General features: G+C 58.1%; 2 protein-coding genes across 4 annotated transcripts in view; both read right to left on the reverse strand.

The window, feature by feature from the left end:
• Positions 1-6,128: 6,128 nt before the first annotated feature.
• Positions 6,129-8,419, reverse strand: APOA1 (apolipoprotein A1). 2 transcript variants are annotated; one of them, XM_066639585.1, is made up of 4 exons: positions 8,341-8,419; positions 7,664-7,724; positions 7,298-7,454; positions 6,129-6,967 (listed from the first exon to the last, which is right to left on the reverse strand). In XM_066639585.1, the coding sequence occupies exons 2-4, from the start codon at positions 7,704-7,706 to the stop codon at positions 6,340-6,342; spliced, it is 828 nt and encodes a 275-aa protein (XP_066495682.1). In that variant the 5' UTR covers positions 7,707-7,724; positions 8,341-8,419; the 3' UTR covers positions 6,129-6,339. The 2 variants fall into 2 exon arrangements, with proteins under 2 accessions (XP_066495682.1, XP_066495681.1); XM_066639584.1 differs by having other exon boundaries at positions 7,664-7,727; positions 8,341-8,373.
• Positions 8,420-10,811: 2,392 nt separating this feature from the next.
• SIK3 (SIK family kinase 3) overlaps positions 10,812-21,871 on the reverse strand; it is a 68,315-nt gene continuing 57,255 nt past the window's right edge. For both annotated transcript variants that reach the window (XM_066639407.1, XM_066639406.1), the window contains 10 exons: positions 20,576-20,726; positions 19,031-19,156; positions 18,809-18,894; positions 18,000-18,109; positions 16,961-17,291; positions 15,720-16,612; positions 13,519-13,682; positions 13,078-13,210; positions 12,531-12,705; positions 10,812-12,028 (listed from right to left, as the gene is read on the reverse strand). In XM_066639407.1, coding sequence (XP_066495504.1) covers positions 12,548-12,705; positions 13,078-13,210; positions 13,519-13,682; positions 15,720-16,612; positions 16,961-17,291; positions 18,000-18,109; positions 18,809-18,894; positions 19,031-19,156; positions 20,576-20,726 — 2,152 coding nt within the window. In that variant the 3' untranslated portion in view covers positions 10,812-12,028; positions 12,531-12,547. The remainder of the gene's footprint in view (positions 12,029-12,530; positions 12,706-13,077; positions 13,211-13,518; positions 13,683-15,719; positions 16,613-16,960; positions 17,292-17,999; positions 18,110-18,808; positions 18,895-19,030; positions 19,157-20,575; positions 20,727-21,871) is intronic.

Genomic DNA, 21,871 nt, shown 5'->3' on the forward strand with positions numbered 1-21,871 from the left:
GCAGGAAATGGAGGTTTTGGTCTGTCTTCCTCAAAGGGCAGTCTGCAGGTGAGCCCCCCCCCCTTTACCACCCTTCCCCCAGCCAGACTGCCAGTGTCAGGAGGCTCAGCGGCTTCCACACAGCTCTCTGCGGGCTGGCAGACATGGTTCTGCTGCCCCCTGGTGCCGTGCCAGAGCAGCTGCTGGCAACAGAGCATGGGTGGCGGTGGCAGCTCTGGCTTCTGGGGTCCCTGGGGGCTGCTGTCTCCCAGCTTTGGAAAGCACTCAAGTGCACCTGTGTCATCGTCACTGCCTCCCCTCCCAAGTTACAGTGGCATCGGTGGGGGAACACATTCTCTCCTCCCCTGCCCATTTCCCCATCGTTGCTGTCCTGGTAGGGCTCCCACTGGGGAGGCAGCTCTAGTCCAGGAACTGCAAACTGGCCCTGGAGGAGAAGGGGGTCCCCCTCCCAGCCCAGCCTGGCACCTTTCCCTGGGGCTCCCTCTTGGGTACTTCTGTATCTTGAGACCCCTCGGGCTAGGAGGGGGCCCGTCTCATCAGCCCTCTTGCTACACAAACATCAAGAACTTTGGTTGCTGTTGAAAAATGGCATACAAATGTGTTACGTACTTGGATTAGACCTGCCCAGGTGGTCTAGATGCCCACACCTCTTTTGACCCTGCACTCCTCACTCTCAAAGTATTAAAAATAGCCCACGTTTTCATATTGGGACATCTGAGCAAGGCTGCACCATCTGTTTCCCCGAGTCGGCTGCCAGAATGTCACCACGACACAGATGGCTGCGCCTGCAAGGAAACTCTCAGGCAGCCCAGCAGTGTCCACAGAGAGGTGGCAGGGGCAACTGTTTGCCAGGCAGTGGCACGCTCTGCCACTGTCCGCCTGCTCCAACACTGAGCACCAACAGGATGTCAGTCAAGGAAGGGGGCCTCGCGGAGGAGGCAGCTCATGTCCAGGCCCCAGCTTGGCTTCGTGGCTGTTTGGTAGGCTAAACGACCTTTTGCTGCATTCACGCAATCAGTGCAGCCTTTGGCCTCTTGCTGGGCTGGTGACGGCATCGGCCAAAGTCTCTCCCTGCCAGCCAGTGGCGCAGCAGCATCACCCAACAGGGGGAACGAGAGAGGGTGTTGTTTTCCCTCTCACACAACACCATCACCGGGGCAGCCACTAAAATGTTGTCAGGAGAGTTAGAACAGCCAAAAGGAAATATTTCTTCTCTCAGTGCGTAATTAATCTGCGGAACTCTTTGCCACAGGATGTGGTGATGGCATCTGGCGTGTCGTATACTTGTCTTACACTCCCAGGGTTTTGGGTGCTCAGAGTTCTTGAACCCTAGAGCCTCAAGGACCCTTGTTCGGTAGAACTGCCACCACCCTGTATGTGCCAGCATCTCAGTCCAGGGACACTGAGACCCTCTTGGCTTAACTGTATCCCTTGTAGGCACCGAGCACTTTCTTTACTTAAAGTCTCAGTCCTCAAGTTACTAGTCCACAATGAGGATTTGGTAGCTTGCTGAACGGCTAGGCAGGATTCTGAACCTTTGTCCCCAACAGACAATGAACCAACATGGTAAAAGGATTTTTACTTTATTAAGTACATAGGGTTACAAAAAGTTACAGAAGGCAGCAAATGCTAGAGGCACGAAACTTCTAGGAAATATCTCAGCATAAAATAACAAAGCTAACTGGCTATCTCTATTATTCTCTAACTCTCACCTGGGTCAGCTTCTTTTGTAGATCTTCAGCCCCAGTTACCTATGGGTCACATGGTCCTGACGGGGCAGGATGTGCACCCACCACCTTTTCCACCAAGAGACAAGACAAAAGACAAAGGAAAAGACCAAGACACCCCCCTGGGCTCTGCTCTTATACTTCTCATGCCAACAGGATGGGGTGATTCTGTACTTATTTGAACTGACCAATCAGAACTCTTGGGGACAGAATCTTCTCAAAGTGGGGCTGGATGCTAGCCCTCTTAGTTCTCCCCCTCCCCACTGGGGATTCATGGGCGCCTCTCGGTCTGCTGAGGTGTTACATTGTCACCTTTCATGAGTTGTAAATTCCTTGCAGCTAGGATGCAAGCCACTTCTATGTTACTGGGTTACTTTGGTTCAGGCTTTGCAATGCTACTAGGCCTGAACTGCACATATTCATGACATGGCCTCAATCCCTTTCACAGGGGATGGGACAGATGTGCGGAGGAAAAGTCCATCACAGATTACAAGCCATGCGAGGCAAGCGCAGTCCCCTGCTTCTTCAGAGCAGGCTGTCTCTGAATGCCAGATGCAGGCACCTTGTCTTGTGTGCTCCCTGGGGCATTTGGTGGGCCACTGTGAGATGTAGGATGCTGGACTAGATGGGCCTTGGTCCTGACCCAGTGGGGCTGTTCTCATGTTCCCCTGCACATCACACATCAGCTCATCCCCTGTCATGCTGCAAAGAAATCTGCACCAGCAGGGCTGGCCCAAGACCTGCCTGCCAAATCTGGCCATCTGCGAGCTTCTGCTCCTTGCAACGCCTGGCTAGACTGCGAAAAGGCTAGAGCAACCGTTTTCAACTGGTGTGCCACGAGTGGTCTGCAGGTGTGCTGCAGGAGTATGAGGGACGGTCACTTATTAATGGGGCCATTGGGGGATGTGAGCCTCCCACTAACAGCATGGTGTGCCTTGTCAATTGTCAAAAAACTGAGGGTGTGCCTTGAAAACTTTAGTACCTTGTCAGTGTGCCCTGAGACAAAAAAGGTTGAAAATCACTGAACTAGAGAGTGAGAGGAGTGTGGAGAGGAGAGAGGTGGGCTGCTCCATCAAGCTGCTGGCAGAGGCAACCATCTCCACTGGCCTTGTAGACGGGCCAATGCAGTGCACTAGCCTAACACAGTCCTTTCTGTCCCCCACTTCCCCAATAAACGAAGGGGAATCCTTTGGATATAGACCCTGTTATGAATGGGAGGCAGTGCTCACTTCTGTGATATATGAAGAACTTTCAGCTTGATTAGGTCTCTGAGCATGCAGAGAGAACCTTTCCCTTCCCAAGTGATAACAGCCTACCCACCAGCCACCACGGGAGTCAGGGGTCAGATTCCAGACACTTCTCTCTGTGTGGATACAAGCCAGGTTTCTTAGCTACTTCCTGGCTTGACTGGGGCACTTTATCTTGGGATCACAGTCCAAGGCAACGTGGATTTGATGTGTGTGACAGGGGCACAGCTCCACCAGCTGCCCAACGAGGTCAAAGATGAGTCCTTTCATTCCTTAAGGCACTGGTCATGTACAGGAGCTTCCAGGGTTGCCATGTTATAAAAGGAAGCCCCTTCTGGGGTGACATCCCCAACTGCACTTGACACACTCAATAGAATTGTGGAAGAGGGCAAAAGGCCAAGTAGTCCAGCCCCTGACCGCCATCCATGTAGTAGTGCATCACCCCTACCCCAGGGTAGTTAGCAAATGTGCTTGCAGTGTAAACAGGTGACTCCAGCCAGTGAGCCAAGCCACAGCTGACAGGAGAAGGCAGCAAAAAGCAACAGCAGCGACCTGAGTCCAGTTAGCATGGAAGAGCACTTCTTCCTGATCCCAAACATGGAACGCAGCTGGCCTTGCATGCAAGTAGAACTCATCCACCAAGTTGCCCCAAGAGCATTCTCACTGGGTTCCACTTCATTAAAAAAAAAAATGCCCACTTTTAAATTTAAAGACAAATTCCAAAGACCTGACAACAAAAAAGACCTGACTATTCCGCTGCCTGTGAGCACTTCAGAAACAGAGAGTGGTGCCAGGGAGCCAGCGAGGGTCTGTGGAGAACAGGCGGTGCCAGGCACAAGCCCCGTGCCCTGCTTTGGCAGAGCAATCAGTCTGGGAGGCGGTGGGAAGGCCACAAACAGTGTACACATGACCGTCGCCCAGATTTCGTCTGTTAGAGACATTGGTCGAGCATGGGCCAGACGGCGTGACTGTTCAGTGGGTCCAGAGCTGGTTGAATTGCCGTTCCCCAGCAAGGGCTTTAAACAGCTCTGCATCAGCTGAAGGGAGGCATTGAGTGGAGCCCAAAGGGCTCTGCTATCCAGCATTAAATTATCTGGAAAACGGGGCAGCAGGGATGCTGCTCATCAAATGTGCAGATGATGAGAAGCTGGGGGGGGGCACAGCTCACGACTTGGACGCAGTGGGGTTTAAGAGGACCTCAATAGGCCCAGCAAGAGGTCGTTCAGCAGAGAAAAGCATAAAGTCCTGCACGCAGGGACCAAAAACCAGAGATATGGGGGATGTGCAGGATGGGGGAGACCTGGCTTGGCAGCGGGGGGGGGGGGGCAGAGAGGATTCAGGTGCCTTAACAGAGCACAAGCTGGATGCACCAGGACAGTGACACTGTGACCAAAAAAGTGAACGCAGCACTGGGCAAAATGTCTGGTACATATTCAGTGGAGGAGACCTGACCAGAAGAGAGGAGGTGAGCAACAGGTGCTTCCTCTCCCCAGCTCCCCCTCTCTTGGACAAACTGGTCTAACAGTCCCGTCTCCTGGGGGCAGTGCTTAAATGGAGAGCTGCCCGGAAAGACTCCAGGGGAGCAGGAAGAGTGAGGAGCAGGGCTAGGCTGGGGAGGCACGTGGGGAGAGGCCTGTGGCCCAAGTGAGCAAGCGAGTGGGGCACAGTCTTGTGTAACTGCAAGAGACCCGCCTCGGAGCTACTGCCCCCTCCCAGGCCAGCATGTGCATTCATGCCAAGCGGACCAGGCATGGCCCGGCAGGGGAGGGAAAGAGTCAGATGACCTGGAAGGAGTAAGCAAGCGCCCATGTTGCCCAGAGCTGCCTTTGAGCAGCCTGCTCAGCCCAGACCTTCAAGCACCGTCCATGGTTGGTCTGCGGCCACGTGAACAAAGGAGGAGGGTCCCTGGGAGCATTCAGAAGGCTTCTAAAATTTAGGTATTTACTTCTAAATACCTAAAATTAGGCTTATATTTCTAAAATTAGATATGCGCTCCCTGAAACATTTGGTGGGCCACTGTGAGATATAGGAAGCTGGACTAGATGGGCCTTTGGCGCGATCCAGCAGGGCTCTTCTGATGGCTTGTGCGCCCTCCACCCGCACCCCGCTGCATGAAGTGCAACAGGCGAAAGGGCAAGCACAGAGACACAGCCACCCCTTGCCCTGGGCGCAGTGGCGCACCTGTTGCTTCTCTGGGAGCAGTGGAGGGGCCCTGGCAGCCTCTCCCTACTCCAAGCTGGCTCTGCCCTGACAGAGCCAGGGCTGGAAGGCTCCGTTGTGATCTGTGGCTCCAGCCTGGGATTGGCTGCTGAACACATCCTGCCAGCCACCCACAGTTCACGCCCAGCGCAGGCTCCAGCCTCTGGTGCCAGGCTTCACCACTTACCCAATTGTGTTGGGATGAGCAGATCTGCAGAGGACTGCCTGGGGCTGCCTAGAGCCACACCCGGGGGGGGGGGGATGTGGGAAGATGGAGCATGCTCCAGGGCCTTTGTGGACTGACCTGGCCCTGGCAGGAGAGAAGGGCAGGCCAGACATGTGCCCCTGCAGTGTCCAAGAGCCACAGGTCCAGCTGTCGCTGCTGCAGTTGCCCTCACAGCTGCAACCAGGGTGGTCAACTGAGCAGGGAGGGCAGCATTTAGAAAGCTGAGTTGCCTTGTGTGGGCACCAGAACAGCAAGGTGGACATTCCCACCCACCCGCAAGCCTGTTCTTACAGTAGGACAGGGGACCTGAAGAGGGGGCTTTTGCACAGGGCTGTGGAGGTCCCTGCCCTCTTGCTTCACTTCAGGTCCACTCAGGGGTTTTCCACCTCTAGGCTCTGTGTGGGTCCCAGAATGGCATCTGCCAAAGGGTGGCAGCTCTTGCCAAGGGGGTGTGTGCTTGGAAACAGTCCAGTCCTGCCACAGCAATGTTGGGTTCTGCCTCCCAGCTTGAGCTCCTCCATCTCCCAGCAGATGCCTCACCAGCACCAGAAAGAACCGGGGCTTTCAGGCTGGCAGAGTCTACCTGCAGAACAACCCCCTCCCCCAGGCCCCAGCTTCCTTTCCCTGCTGACTGGCAGCACAGCCCCACAACTTCTACCCTTCCCGGGAAGCAGACATCCACCACAAAGGCCAGCCTGTCAATCACTTTTATTTGACAAAAAGAGCACAAGGAAGAGGAGGCAGCAGTGCGAGCAGAAGGCAAGGCAGGAGGGCAGGCCCTGCATCCCAGGCCGGGGAGTGGGGGCCGCTGCTGACACTGCCCTCCTTCCCCCCAACTACCAGGTTTCTGCTGCCTCTTAGGAAGGGTCGGAAAAATGCCGCGGTGGGCAGTGCTGGTAGGTCTCAGGAGCCTGGGGAGGGGGCCTGCGGTGCTGCTGCCCTAAGCACCCTGCTGTTGCTGCTGCTCCAGCCGCTGCAGGTCCTGCTGCAACTCCTTCACCGCTTCCAGCAAGACGCGCTTGAAGCCTTCCAGCACGGGGGTGGTCTCTGTCCGGACCGTCTCAATGTAGGCAGGCAGCTGCTCCCGCAGAGATTGCAGCTGCTCCTGCACTTTGGCTTGGTAGGCCGTCAGCTCAGGGATGACCTTCTCGCGGAGTTCCTGGGCCTTCCGAGTGATCGCCTCGCGCACCTCCTGGCTGTGGGAGCCCAGCTCTTGGCGCAGGGCATCCACGTGGCTCCTGAACTTGTCCCTCAGCTCCTCGGCCACCGGGGCCAGCTTCTGATGCACCACGTCTGCGTTCTGGCGGGCCAGTTCTTGCAGCTCCTGGCTAATGGGCTGCAGCTGGACACGGGCCGCCTCCAGGTCCTTGTGCACCTTCTCCCGGAAATTCTCCAAATAGGGCCGGATCTTGGCGAACACAACACTCACATCCTTGGTCAGCTCCCCGTAGGATTTCTCCACTTCCTGATTTACTTTCGTCGCAATCTCCTCCACCACGGGTCTCACCGCCTCACGGACATGTATGAGAGCAGTGTACAATTCCTGCAACTTTTGTGCCACGTTCAGCCTGCAGGGAGGACAAGGTGAGCCAGCAGATTAAAGATAGATTCTTGCCCCCCCCACACCCTGGGGGGACCCCATCCTTCCTTAGCCCCCCTCCAAGGTTCTCATCCAGTGGCACCAACAGCCACAAATGTGGGTCTTCTCGCCCTTTGCTCCGTTCCACTGCTCTCTCCCTCAACTAAGCATCCCACAGAGCCCTGCTTCCAGCGACCAACATAGCCAGCAGGGCACAAGGGGGTCGTGTCTCTCCAGTCCAGACTCTCCCTGAGGCAGGAAGAGGGCCCAAGGCAGAGGCTGCCCCCTTCTTCTTGCTTCCCTCCAGATTACCACTCACTCCAACTCCTTGCCCACAGCAGAAGCGTCCAGCTGGGCAGCAGCGTGCTCAATGCCGGTCTTGACTTTGTCCACGTAGGCCTGCATTAACTCCCGGAAGCGCTCAGCATGGGTCGTGTGGGGCTCATCCCGCTGCCAGAAGTGGCGTGCCTGGGCACCTGCAGAAGCAATGCCACCCGGGGGTGAGAGCAGGCCGGGGGGCCACCGGAGCAGACACCGGAGGGTGAAGCCTCCTGGCGCAGCCTTCTGAGCCAGGCCAAGATTCTGCCACCCTTCTGCAGGCTGCTGCGCCTTCCCTTGGCCTGCCCCTCCCATCGGTGTCCCTCCCCACTACAGCCCCAGACCCTCACTAACACCAGCAACACACCTGCGAGCAGCACTAGGAAGAGGGTCACTGCAACGGCTCTCATCTTGCAATTCCTTCCAACCTGCTGATGGCAGAGAAGTGTCACTGGAGGCCAGAAGCGCCCATGAAAGCCTCTACAAGGAACCAGCCCAGACTGGAGCCCCAGGGCAGCTGCACCCTCCCCTCCTGCACAGCTCCTCAGTTCAATAATCATAAGGTGTAAGAAACTGAGGGGGGGGCAGGTGCACAGAGGGCAGGTATTAGCTCCATGTTCCAAGGCGGTCTACCTCTGAACATCCAGTGCTTTGCCCCAGTGCCTGGGAGGCCTGCAGTCTTTATGCCCTGCTTAGGGGCTTGCCGTGGGCTGCCTGGCTAGCCACAACTGGAAAAAGAGTGCTGGACCAGGTAGCCTTTGGCCCCATTCAACAGCCAGGCTTCTCTGAGGTTCCTGAGGAGGAATGTGTGTGGCAGGACCTGCAAAACATTTCCCTGCCCCAGGCCAGCAGGAGGCCTGCAGAGTGGCTCCTGGGACGGCACCAAGAGGGCCCCCTTCATCATCCCCTGCAACAGGAGTCCCCATCGAGAAAGACCAAATCCACTGAGAAGTTGGGAGAAGTGCAGCCCCCTCAGCGCAAGGTGGTTGGAGAGCAGAGACCCCAGCCTGAAGCCAGCCCTGTCAGCACAACGTGGCCGCTTACCAGCTCCTCCGGCGTCTGCTTCTCAGTGTGCCGCGCAGCCTCCAGGCAGGCTATTTATGACAGAGGTGGTCGTTTATTGCTGGAGATAAGCGAGCCGTAAACAGGGAACTCACTCCCCCGGCCGTGACTATGTGGCGCTGAGAGTTCAAGGATCGAACACATCCTCAGTGGGGACAGGCACCAGCAAGGAGTGGGAGAGGCCAGAACAAACAGGAATTGCACAGCGGGCTGCGCGCCAGCTCTCTGACCCAGAGTGGCACCCGAGTGAAGCAGAACACGGGATCCCTGGGACCCCCCACTGGGCTGGGCAGCGCCAAGGGAGGAAGGCTGGGAAAGGCACCGTGACTGGCTGTCCAAGTGCTGGAGGACTCTGCCCCCAACATCTCCACGGGACAGCCTCAGCACAAGCAAAGAGCCTTTTACTTTTTCTTGCTAGCGGAGGCAAAAATCCTGCACCTGAACACAGAAAGCTGCCTTCTTGGGCCGACCGGTCTCGACACTGGGGCTGGCGGCATCCCCCGGGGCTTGGGAGGGAGCTGAAGACCACCAGGGCCCAGACTGGGATGTTCAACCTGCCAAGCAGGGGCTCCCCCACTGAGTCACAGCTTCCTCTCCACTTCAGACTGAAGGGTGGGGGATCACACTGCACAGCACCTTTCCAGAGAAGATTCCCTGCACATGGAAGTGTAGCATATCAGGGAAGAGGATTCTTGTTTCATCTTCTCCGCACGCCAGTTTTCTGAATGCAGTGTGGAGGAATACCCCACATGCAGCCTCCAGGGAGATGCCCAGATGCAGGCCAGCCTCCTCTTCTGCTGTCTGCAACAAGGCCAGAGATTCATGCCCACCATTTCTCCCTTGCCGAAGTCTCAGGTTCAAATGCTGCCAAAGCCTGCAGACACAGCCTCTCTCCACAGCACTACAGGGGAAAGTGCCACGCAAGGGAGGCAGGATGAGGGCAGGAAGCTCTGGCCAAGGTGCTTGGGGCTCTCTGGAAACAGTGCCAGAGGAACCAGTAGGCCCCAACTCCAGCAAGCCAAGCCAAGCCAAGCCAGTCAAGTACATGGGGCAAACTGAAGTACCCGGGGATGTGTTTCCTTGTCTCCCCAATTCAGTGAGGTTTTGCTACCGCCCTGGAGACAGCACTGGCTTGCCACCCCATCCCTCTCCAGCTGAATAATCCAGCATCACACTCCTCCTCTAGCATCTGAAAGCTGACCCACAGACCATGTTGGCCCCTCTCCACAGACAAGACAGTGCAGAACGGCACCCAAGACACCAAGTTCAATGGAGCAATAATAGGTCATGATCAGCTCTGTGGACCCCTGCATCTATTGGCCATAGCCGAAGGCCTGTAGCTGAAGGGGAAGTGGGGCTGCCCTGTCTTGGGGGGCAGAATCACTCCTCTGACCAGAACACAAGGCTGCACCATGGTGGTTTTGTCCATTTGGTCATTCCTCTTTGGTAACAGATGTCTGACATTCACAGGCACTTTGGAGACAGGGAGGGGGCTGGAATGTGGAACTCAGACTTGGGGGTGGGGAGAAGAGAAATATAGTTCAGCCAGTTAAGTCCAACAAACCCTCAAGAGCAATCAGGAGCCCCCCTCCCCCCACTGGCGACACATTTAATGAATGCCGCATAGATAGACCTCAGGAACAAAGAAAAGGGAGTTCTGGGTGTTAGCAGCCGCCAAGGCAAGTGCCAGGCCAAGGGACCCCCCCCCCCCCCAAATCCTCTCAGGAATGCCATATCCCAGCTGCTGGCAGCAGCAGCAGGACTCCTGGGACTGACGCAACCTGCCCTGAACAGTGCACGGGTCCTTCTTGGCCACCAAGCGAGCCCCAGCACCTCTTCTGCCATCTGCTTGCCACGGCCCTGCCAGGCACACCTCCTCCTTCACAGAGCCAGGGCAGTGGCCTGCAGGAAGGCCTGAGCCATCGAGACGCTGGACGGACAGGCAGAGAGAAGCCAAACCAGAGCTGAGAGCCAGTTGCAATCATGGGTTTATTGGTCATGATCCCACGTCCAACTAAGTTACTAGTTCCAAATGACCCACGGAAGGAAAAAAAACTAAGTGTACTGAATGTCTGGGGAGGGTTTTGGAAGGGGGCAAAGGCTCTTTTTTTTAAGTCCAACATAAATGAGAAAAATACTTTGGACATTTCCCCAAAACAGAAATAATAGCAAAGTATATTATTATACATTCAACATATACTGCAAGTATTGATTACTACAATACAAAGCAATGATTAAAAAAGACACACAAAACTAAAAAGTGATACTGCAGAAAGTGCGGCCAGGCGAACGAGTCCCAGGCAGCTGGTTTTGATATCGCCGTTCGTCTCCAGGGCCGTGTAAACAAAAGCGAAACCCCATGCGAGAGAGTCCAAAGCGGGACTTTGGCCCCCTCCGCTAGAGAAGCGAGTAGCCCCCCACTCCTCTCCCCTTCCCCACCCCAATTCACCCCACTCTCCCCAGCACGGCAGTTCCAGTCTCAAGCCAGCCTGGAGGAGGTGGCCAGTGCTGTCCAGTCACCAGGCTGGGGAGGAACGGTGACGGCGAAGAGTCCTGGCCGTGCTGCAGGTGCCAAGGGCTGCGCTGAGCTTGTGTTTCCTTAAAAAATTCTTCCAAAAGAGTCCGGAATAGGAATTCTCTGCTGTAGCTTTTTCAAAAGTTCCAAAGGCAAAGAGATGACACAAGGGACAACCCACAGGCCTGGACGCTGCAGGGTCTCCAGACGTGGTCCTCCAAGGACGGAGAGCGGCATCTGCAGGGACACGCCAGCCCCACCACACGCCCTTCACTGGCACACAGGAGGAAAGTCAATACTGGGGGGAGCAGGGCGGAGGAGGTGCCTTCGCCTCTTATCCACAATTAATTTAATAATATTATTAATAATATTAATAATAAAACATTTACCAAAACAAAGTCCTACATGATTGGAGGGGGGGAGCGAGTTAAAAATGAGGTGCAGGTTCTCTCAACATGAAAACTTTAAAAAAAAGTAGCATGTAGAGCTGAATGGAAAAGACGTAAGAGGAGGAAGGAAATAAATTTAGCACAATGACAAAATTCTTAAAGAGAGAAAGCCAACGAAGGAGAGTCGCACAGAAGCAATATTGCACCACTGCCGGGGGGGGGGGAGAGAAGAGGGTCTGGAGCGAGAAAGCAGGCAAGCAGGCCCAGGCAGCCAGGCACAGGTGGGCGCAAAGGGGCAACGCTCACCCCCCCCCACAGCCCACTCCCTGCCATGCTGGCCCTGCAGATGGTCTGACAGACCCCCAGTAGGAGGCCCCGCCCAGTACAGCAGGCTATTGCTTGCTGGCCGGCAAAGCTCCTTGCGCCTTCTGCAACCACACTTCCGGGACAAGCACGGCCTGCAGCACTTGCTGCCTGCCGAAGGGGAGTCCTCCAAGACGGCAGCCGCCTCCTGCCCATACGGGCCCCACTGCATCTGAGCAGGGGGCACTCCAGTCCTTCCAGAACGGCTGGCATCCCAGGCAAATATGGCAATAATGAACATCCGAAAGGAACAAGTACACTGTTGAACCGACGAGGAGGAGGAGTTTGAGGAGGGGCTGCCGCACACTTCCCATCCAGGAGAAACGCGACAGCCATTTGGCGCAATGCTGCGTGATACTGTTGGTTTGAAATGGACCTGTTTGTCTCAAAGCTGTACATACCCCTGCCAAAAAGAGAGGGGGGAGGGTGTGTGTGTTGAGAATCCACCTTGCAAAGTCCTCTTGCACAAGAGGCCCCAAGCCTCAGGCAAGCACCCCTCCCAGTAGCCCAGCAGCCACAGAAAGCCTACCCCCCCCCCACCACATGGGACACACAAAACCTCCTGCCATTCTGGATTCCTCGGACGGTGCCTCACTCACCGGGCCCTGGACCTCCAGTGCCCAGACTGAGCCCTTGGCTCCCCTGCCCGTGAGGCCCCAGAAGGCACTTCAGCCAGCACTGCCCACAGGATGAGTCACAGAGGCCAGTCCCTTATCCCCACGTTGAGGAGACATTCTGCACAGCTGCCCTCCCCGTCAAGGGGGACAAGCTGCTCCCCACACTCCCAACCCTGACCGAGCACATGCCCGTGGCAGGCCAGGGAGGGGGCCTGGTGCAGGGCACTTGCTGGGCCTCCCCTTTCCCAGAACGGGCCCTGGCACACCTCCCGGCTCCACAGCACTTACTGTTGCCTGCCTGCTCCCTAGACCCCGGCTTGCTCCATCCCAAAGGGCATCTCCGGGTGTTTGTAACTCAGCAGGACGTCAGTGATGCAAGTGGAGGGGTAGCAGGAGGCGTTCAGGGGCTGGCTGCCGTCGCCCAGGTGTGGGTGTTCTGGATCCTCCAAACCCTCCTCACAACCTGAAAGCCACAAACAGTGAAGTGGGGAGAAGGAGGGCCACTTGCCAGGCACATCCTACCAGCACCCGAGGCCTTGTGTTGCATGCAAAACTCCCAGCAATCCAGCCCAAAGGACCCTCCAGGTGCCCGCAACTGCCACATGCCAAGGTGCCCCACAGGACTGGCACTAGGGAGGGAGGGGCTCTCACCTAAACATCTTCAGGGCACCTGCTCTGTGACTCACTGCTCCAAGTCTGCAGGAGTCAAGCCAAGCAGAGAGGCTCCCCCTGCCCCCATCCAGCTGCTCAGACCCCTCCCCAGCGCCCTGGCTGGGCCTCAGCCTAATGTCTGGCTCAGTGGAAGGAGTGCCTGGCGCCAGAGTCAGGGCTTCACCTTCATTCTCCCCGCCGTGGAGCTGCTGGCTGGCCATGAGTGACGACTGGCTGAGGACCACATCCGACATGCGGGCAGAGCTGAGCGCCTTCCCTGCCATCAGACTCATGCCTGGTAGAGTGTCCAGTTGCACCTGCGGATGGGAGAAGAGGGAAACCAAGAACTCAGAAGCACAGGCGTACGCAGGTGCAGAAGACGGGGGCGCCCTGTTCTCTCCAAGAGCAGCCACAGTGGATGACAACGGTGCGTCACAATAAGGAGCACACACTGCAGCCAAGAGCACTACGAGGCGCAGCTCCAAACGCAGCTATCACATCTTGGCCGGGAGGGAGCTCTGGGGCCAGACGGGCATTGCTGCCAGCATCCTGGATAGGAATGAGAGGCAGGCGGCTGGCCAGAGCAACATGGCTGGGGCCTCTTCCCCACCCGGCCTCAACATACGTAGGCGTCGTCGCTGTTCTGGATGGTGTGGTGTCTCTGCAGAGGCCGGGATCTGTGATGCACACTGGAAACAGGCCTTGCGGAATAGCCCCCCAGTCCGTCTGCATTCGACATCTCTGCCTGCCCAGGAGGGCTTCTTTCCATGCAACCTGTGACTGTGGAATCTGAAGGGGGGGGAGGAGAAAGAGCATTCAGTCCTCCACAGACCCCAGTCTTCTCCAGGCCAAACTGGAGGGCAGCGGGTGGAAGCAAAAGCATACACATACGCATAGCCTTTCCCCAAGAAGTCCGGAGGGCATACATGGGAGGGAAGACACCCTGCTTCATCCTTCCAGCATGCCTGTTTGAACTCAAGAGTCATCTCGTGATGCAACTCAAGGCAGAGTCAGGATGTGGATCAAGACCAGCCAGGCCCCCCCACCCACATACTTCCTTTCTTGCCAGTAGTGCGATATGCTTCCACACGCAGGGGCAGGTGGTGTGCATAGGAGGCCCGACCTGCCAGCCAATGCCCACATGCACTCCTGGAAGGAGGCCTGCCCCTGCTCCTGGTGCCATCAAGAGTGCCTGGCACTTCACTGTGTGAGGTTTCTGTGCCCTGCAGCAGTGCCTATGCAGGAGGTCAATGAGATTGGCAGCCCTAGCCCACATGACCTTTTTCCCACCTCTCCCTGCCAGTGGCTGCTCCCCCTTCCTGGACCCTCTTGGGGGGGCGCAAAGGTAGTGTTCCCAGCCTAACCAGGCTCCATGGATGACCTGCGAGGATTGTGTCAAGAGCCACCACATCCTGCCAAACGCGTCATGGGGCCCACAATTTATGCAGCTCCTGCTGAAACCCTCTTCCCTGGTATGGTGCACCTGTTCAGCTCCCCTGGAGGGTTTCCTCGGGTCTAAATGGACTGCACAGGCCAAGATATAGGCTGGGACTTCATATGAAAAAGCTAAGGTGGCGGGCAGGGAGGATGGGGGCAGCCCCTGGTGAAGCCTCCTTCCTGCAGGACCTTAGTTCTTGTAGCCCCATCACAACTGACTAAAACGGCACCCCTGCTGTGCAACAAGGTGTCCCTCCAGTCAGGGAAATGCCTGACAACCATCTGCTCCCCTGGACTTTTCCAGCAGAAGGAAGGCTCCAGAGCCTACTGAGTTTCAGCCACATCCAGAAATGGCTACTCCACTTGGAGAGACTCGCGAAGCGACCGGTTAAGAAGAGTCCCACCTGGGAAGAGTGCGGGGACAGGCCTCTTGGCTACTGACAGGCTCTGCCTTTGGAGAGGAGGCGAGAAGCCTCAGGGCCTTGACTCACCCGCAGACTTGCAGCCCAGTGGCACACCTGGGACGCCTCTCCCCCCCCCCCGCATCCCATGTGGCCAGGCCCCGAGCCAGCCAAAAGTGCAGCCTAGGACAGTCAATAGGAAGTGCTGCACTTGGTGGGCAGAGGGGGGACGTCTACAGAGGCTTTCTGCTGCTCCAGCTGGACTAGGCTCAGAAGCGCTGCCTGCCCCTTAGGCTTGCTGCTCTGGGATCCCAACAGCAGCACCCTCAAGCTCCAGGAGCTTGGCAGTCAGAGCATCAGCAGCACAGGAAGTTCTGCCCTCTGCAGCAGGGCCCCCATGAGAAGTCGTGTCCCGGGGGGAAGCGGAAGGAAGCAGCTTGGCTGAGAGGGTCGTGCCAGCAATCTTGCCCTCCTCAACTAGACAGGGATACCAGGATGCTGCTCCACTCCCCCAATCAGCAGTCAGCTGGAGCCCAGGGCCTGGAGCCCTTCTGCAGGAACTGGCAGTCCCCAGCAGATGGGAGGAGGCTCTCTGGCCCCCTCGTGCCTGGGGAGTCTGGCTACTACCACCCTCGCCACCACGCAGAGACAGGTCTTTATGATTCCCATCTACGAACAGAGAACTGAGGCAGGTGGCTTGGTGCAGCCTCCCAGTGCGTCCACCACTTGGCTGGGTCTCCCAGGCCAAGTCCCCCAACAGACCTGGCCCTGCCAAGAAGTCTGCACTGCAGCTGACCTGGCTCTAGGTCATTTTTTCCACACAGCAGCAACAAACTAGCCTCCCTGCCTGTCAGCCACTGGCCAGGGGCCAAGCAGAGTTGGCCCCCTCCTCCAGAAGAGCCTCCCTGGAAGGAGGCTGAACCCTCTCTCCACCAGCCCCCCCCCCCCGCCCAGCCCCAGCATACTGTCAGGTAGGAGGTGGCCTTACCTCTGCAGGGCCCCTTATTCCGGCTGAAGGGGGCAGCTTGCTGATGCCTGTAATGGTGTGACCCCAAATCGGGCTCATGTTGTGCAGCCCCAAACAAGGGGTCTGGCTCCCCTGGCCCCCGGACGCTCAAGAGCAGCTGCGCCTCATGGCCACCTTTGGTCTGAGTGTCCAGAAAGCGGTCCCTGCTGCCCCCCTCACACAGGCAGTCCACCACCTCCTCCTCCTCCTCCTCCTCCATGCTCTCCGAGTGGAGCAGGGCAGGCTGGTGGGGGTACCCGTGCCCTGGCACTGAGGCCGGAACCTGCTGGATACATTCATGTGCCGCCCTCACTTTGAGGAGGTGCTGGGGGCTGGTGTGGTGGTGGTGGTGGTGGTGGTGGGGGTGGTGGTACGTGTCATTCTGGTAAGGCAAAGACAGCGCCTGGCGCTCCGAGAGTTTCTGGGTCACGCTGGCGACCACGTGCCCCGTCTCCCCGTGGCTCATGTGCCGGATCAGTTCTTGAAACTCCTGCTGCTGTTGCTGCTGCTGTTGCTGCTGCTGCTGTTGCTGCTGCTGCTGCCGCCGCTTGATAAGCTGTGCAACCTCTGCCTGGGGCAGCCGCAGGTCCCCATGGCCCGTGAGTGAGTGACGGGGGGAGAGCAGGCCCTGCAGGATGTGTGGAACTTGCTGGTGGCGGCTGTAGTCTGGCGGCGTTGGGGACAGGAGGGCCTGCTGCAGCGCCGACGTGGTGTAGTGCTGCTGTGGGCTCTGGGGGAAGCTGGAAAACTGCTCTGTCTGTGGGACTGGGAAGCCCACCGCTGTGGCCGGGCTATAGCTGCTTGGAGAGACCCTGGTCTGCTCTGGGAAGAGGTGAGGATGCAGGTGCACCTGGTCATAGCCAGTGGGTGGATACCTGTGAGGAGGGAAAAGAATGTTCTGTGGCCTCCAGGAAGCAGTTGGGCCAGGTCCTAGCTTCGACCTGGCCCGTCTGATCCCAGGAAGCAAGAGGGAGGCAGCCTGCCAGCCACCTGCCCAAAGGGCAGAGTGCTGGCAACAGACCCAGCCTGAGGCTGCCTGAGCCTCGCTCCACCCATTAGCCTTAGGCCCCAATTTTAAAAGCTTCCACCTGCCAACTCCACACCTGCACAGTCCTGAGTGATTCTGGAGCGACACAAGGAAGCCACTGAGGCCAGAGTGCGACCCGACCAGGAGCCTCCCAGCCACCCAGGCCAACAGTCCCTGCCCCCTGCCCCAGCTCTACCTGTGTGACTCGGCACTGTCTGCGCTGAGCTGCTTGGAAAGAGGTCTGTGCCCGTAGGTCAGGGAGGCCATCAGGCTGGCACGCTGGTGCATCTGCAGCGGACTGGCACTGGGAGTGATGGGCAGGCCCCGCCCAGCCTGCAGGAGGCCGCCGCCCACCACGTCACCAGGCTCCTGCACCTGGATGGTGACTTGTTGCCCCGGCACTTGCTGCGTCATACCCAGGCAGGACAGGGCCACGCCAGGGGGTGGAGAGCAGTTGCCAGGGGGCTGCTGGAAGATGGGCCCATGAGAAGGGGGCATCCCCTGGAACTGCGGCTGGGAGGCGGCACCTGCAAAGAGCCCGCTTTCCCAGTCAGGAGGAGACACTCAGGCTGCACTTGTTTTTCAGATTCCAGCCCTAAGAGCGCTGGAGAGCTGCCCCCCCCCCACACACACAGACAGGGCACGTATGTTTTTTGCCTTCCAGCAAGCCTGCCGTGCTCATAATCTTTCCAGTGCACTTGGGGCTAGAAAACATGGTGGCCTCCGTGAACGTTAACCTGCGGCTCTGTTCCGAGGAGACCAGCGGGCTTAGCCATCTTGTATGGCAAATAGGGGAGGTGGTGGAGGAGGGGTTTTTGGACAGTTAGGGCCGTCCACTCTCGAAATTACAAAAGCGTTAAGAGAATAAGGTAACTTATAACTATAAGGCAATAATGAAACATCGAGTAAAGACCCTGAAGTATGTTCAATGCCATTTTCCGTTTCTAATGAATTGTGTTTCTAGCATGCTGGAGCCAATCACTTCTGGTCATTTTTCTAGCCAAAGAACGGATGCAGAGTCAGGCTAGCTGTCCTCCCTGGGGGCGGGGGGGGGCCTCTGCAGCTGCCGGGAGGGGGCATTAGCCACTCTCCAAACAAGCCTGGTGACACCTGATTTTTCTGCACTTCACAGACCCCCACCCACCCACCAGTGGCTGCTCAACCAGCATTGTAAAGGAGACAGGAGGAACATCAGGACAAAGTGTCTGCCCCCCCCCCCGGGATGCGGGACTTACTGTGGCTCTGGAGCAGGCTGCTGCTGGCAGGAGGGGGGCTGCTGTCCACCTGCCTGAAGAGATGATTGCTAGGGTGGTTGGGGGGCGGGCTGGAGGGCTGGATTCGCAACCTGTACACAAACACGACACAGCAGGAGACTTTTTGTGACCTTTGCCCCTTGAGGCAGCTGGCAGCAGAGCATCGGAAGAGAGCGCCGCTTGGAAAGAGGTCTGTGCCTAGAGATCAGGAAGGCCCCAGGCTGGCGCCTGCACTGGGAGCGAACTCCCTGGGGAGGAAGGTCAATCAGGCCTCGTGGCAACGGCAGCAGAACCCAAGCCAGATTGTGCCACACACCAGGGTGTCTTGCAAACAGCCATGAGGGCAAGAGAAAGCCCCCGCAGAAGACACCAGTACACTGGCCTGGCAGGGTTCCTACTGGGGGAGAGCCTGCCCTCCCCCCACCCCACAGAGCGGACTCCCATGTTTCAGGAAGGTGGGATGGACAGGCAGCACCAGGCGTGCACACACCTCACCAGCAGTTTCAGGTGCCAGAACCGTCCCCCAAGCGCAAAGACCCAGGGCCACACTCAGCCAGCGTCCCAGAACCCAAGAGAGGCCGCCAGCCCCCCACACAGTCAGATCTTTGTGTGGATGAACAGCTCTTCTCTGCCTAGGAACGTCCTGAAGTGAAATCCGGGCTGCCTGCTTCTTGGGCCTTCCTCAGGGACACACCCAGGTGAGGAGTGGCAGCAACCGCCGAGCGAGCAAGCAGCAGGCTCCTCAGGGTCAGGGGCCCCGCGGGGGCAGAGGAGCGGGGGCTCTTGCCTACCTCTGGAGCTGGTGAGTGAGCAGGGCAGGCTGGTTTTCCCCCGGAGCTTGCAGAGGCGGAGAGGGCTGCGGAGGGCGGACACAATCCTGCGTGCGAGAGGGGAAGAAAGAGCACTGAGTGCCAGCAGCAGCAGGACGGTGCGGCCCGGCAGCATCCTGGCACTGCTGAGGCAAGCTGGGGGGGGGATCCCTCTGACGGCCCTGCACCCCCACCCACCAGCACCTGGATCTGCTGCTGCAGGATCTGCTGATGCTGCTCTTGCTGGTACAGGACGTGTTGCTGCTGGGTCTTCTCCAGCATCCGCTCATCCACGTGTCCCCCGTACATCTTCTGCAGCTGCTCACATTCCTGAAACAACCCCGAGGCGTGCCTGGTGAGCGCTGGCCAAGGAGACTCGGGTGCCTCCAGGGGACAGCCTCCTACCCCTTCCCCTGGGGCTTCGGGGGCAGGCGCATGCAGTAGGTCTTCCAGCTGACCATGTTAGGCACTACTGATGGCAGCCACAAGACAGCCAAAATCTATGAAGACCAGGCACTTTCTAGACCAGCCATTTTCAACCACTGCCGTGGCACACTGGTGTGCCGCAAATGGACCCCCCATTCCAGAATTCCGCAACCCCAGAATTCTGCCCCCCACACCCCGTTTCGCCGCCTTCTCCCCCCCCCCGTGCACGTGACCCAGAAGTAATTGCGGTGACGTGATCGTCACCGCAATTACTTCCACACAGCTGCCTCCTCCGTTCCCCCTTTGAAAACAAGGGGGAATGGAGAAGGCAGCCGAGGCCCCCATGGAGCCTTTCGCGCCACGGGGGTCTCCATGGCAGTGGTCTGGGGCTGCTCCCAGCGGCCCCAGACTGCTGCAGTGGAGACCTCCTCACAGCTTGAAAGCTGCACGGAAGGCTCCGTGGGGGGCGGGAGGGGGCGCGCGCCACTTCTGCTCCGCCCGAGGGATGCCCTCAGCGGCAGAGTAGGGCAACCTAGTCGGGAAGCGGCGCACTTCCCCTCCAACGTTGCAGGGGGTGCGCACCGCTTCCGCTCCTCCTCTGAGGAACGCTCTCAGCGGTGGAGCAGGGCGACCTGGCTGGGAAGTGGCGCGCATCCCCTCTGAAGTCGGAGGGGGCGCGTGCCGCTTCCGCTCCACCCATGAGGAACGCCCTCAGCGGCAGAGCAGGGGCACCAGAAGCACTCCTGGGAGGCAGCCGGATGCTGCCTCCCAGGCAGCATCTCAGCGCTGACTGGACCACCCCCCTCTCCCCTCCTCCTTTATAGGAGGAGACGAGATGGGCGCCCGAGAGCATAAGTGCCTCTCTAGGGCACCTGTCTCCTATCCTCTTATAAAGGAGGAGGGGAGGGGAGGGGCAGCTCAGTCGGCACCCAGGCACTGACGGAGATTGCAGCAAGCTGCCTCTCTGTAGCACTCCTGGGTGCTCCTCCTGGCGGGGGTGGGGCGAGGCTCCAAGGTGCCCCTTGGAGGGTCGGTGCCCGGGGCATTTGCCCTGCTTCCCCCCCCCCAGGTACACCAGTGATCCCAGGTGTGCCACGGGAATTTGGGAGAGGGTCATTTATCAATAGGACCATTGGGGGATGTGAGCCCCCACTGACAGCACAGTGTGCCTTGTCAATTGTCAAACAGCTGATGGTGTGCCTTGACCATTTTAGAGCCTTGCCAGTGTGCTGCAGGATGAAAAAGGCTGAAAATCACTGTTCTAGACGGAAAGAGTCCACTTGGCCTCTCCCCTCCCACGGCCTCCTCTACCTCGCTCTGTACCTGCTGGAGCTGCTTGATGCTGCTGTGGTTGCCCATCTTCTCCAGCTGGGCCTTGAAGGCCTGGATGCTGGCAGCTCCATCCGAGAACCGGCGCACTGGTGAGAAGCGCTCCGTGGGGAGGTGCAGGGTGTTGGAGTCCTTGTAGATGTAGCTGTATGTACACACACACACACAGAAGAGTGCGGGTTAGAAGCCAGGGCTCAGCCAGCCAAGCCCATCTACCAAGTCATGTTGCCAGCCACTTGGGCCCCTCTGAGCAGGGTTGGAGCTCCGCCATGTCTGAACGTTTCATCCTGTGGGAAGCACAAAGTTTGGGCAGTTTGCCAACTGGCTGAATGTGCTAACAGACCTAACCTGAAGGTAGTGCTCTCCAGGGTACCAGCAGCCCCGGAAGCAGGCCCTGGTGAACACGCAGGAGCGCCCACTGGCTGCAGAGAGTCACGGGGTGCCCTCCTCGGGCTCCAATCTCTGGGACTCCCCTCCTCCAATGGCTACACAAAGGAGGAAGTCAGCCCAGGACAGATAGGCAGGGAGGGGCTTGCTGCTGTGCCCCCCCCCCTTTTTGAGGGAACCCAGACCAACACAACATGGAGCGGCACGGAAAAAATGTTCAACTCCACAGAGCTGAAGACATGAAAAGCGTTTCAAGCCTCACTCTGCATCAGCATCGCCACTCCTCACAGCACATGGGAAGGCTGCACAGAGGGTGGGACTACCAGGTCTCCTACATCTTGGCAAACGCTAACACCCCTGAGCTGCTCTGCTAGCCCCAGCAGTATATGGTTGCGGTGGGGGGCAGTTACGGATCAAGGCAAAACGACTGCTGGAGGAAGGTCTGGGGTGCCTCCGAGCGGAGGGGGTGGCCCAGAGCTCCACGGGCTGTCTCAGGCAGGCTGGTTCTTGCTGCAAGCCTGCTCAAATATGCCCCTCGTGCCTGCCCAGCAGACCACAAGTGCCAGCAGAAGGACACAGCGCAACAGAAAGCCCCCCCCCCGGAGGTGGCAGGGGGAGGGAGAACCAGGCACACCCCACTGGGGCCAGTCTCTTGCTCTCCCCAGAACATCTGGCCCAGCTGCTGCCTTCACAGTCGCTGCACACTGGAGATACTTGAGAAAGAGGTCACAGTGTGCCACAAGGCCTCTTTTATGGCTCTCTCACACACACCAAACTCACACCAGACATGAGTTTGTCTAAGTTGTCAAGGACTTAGCAGATCTAACATTGTATCAAAACATAAGACAGGGTACCCTTGAGCATGTGCAGAATAATGCAGTCCTCCCCCTGTGTTCCTTTCAA

Source organism: Tiliqua scincoides, chromosome 11, assembly GCF_035046505.1.
Source record: "Tiliqua scincoides isolate rTilSci1 chromosome 11, rTilSci1.hap2, whole genome shotgun sequence".
Classification (NCBI taxonomy): domain Eukaryota; kingdom Metazoa; phylum Chordata; class Lepidosauria; order Squamata; family Scincidae; genus Tiliqua; species Tiliqua scincoides.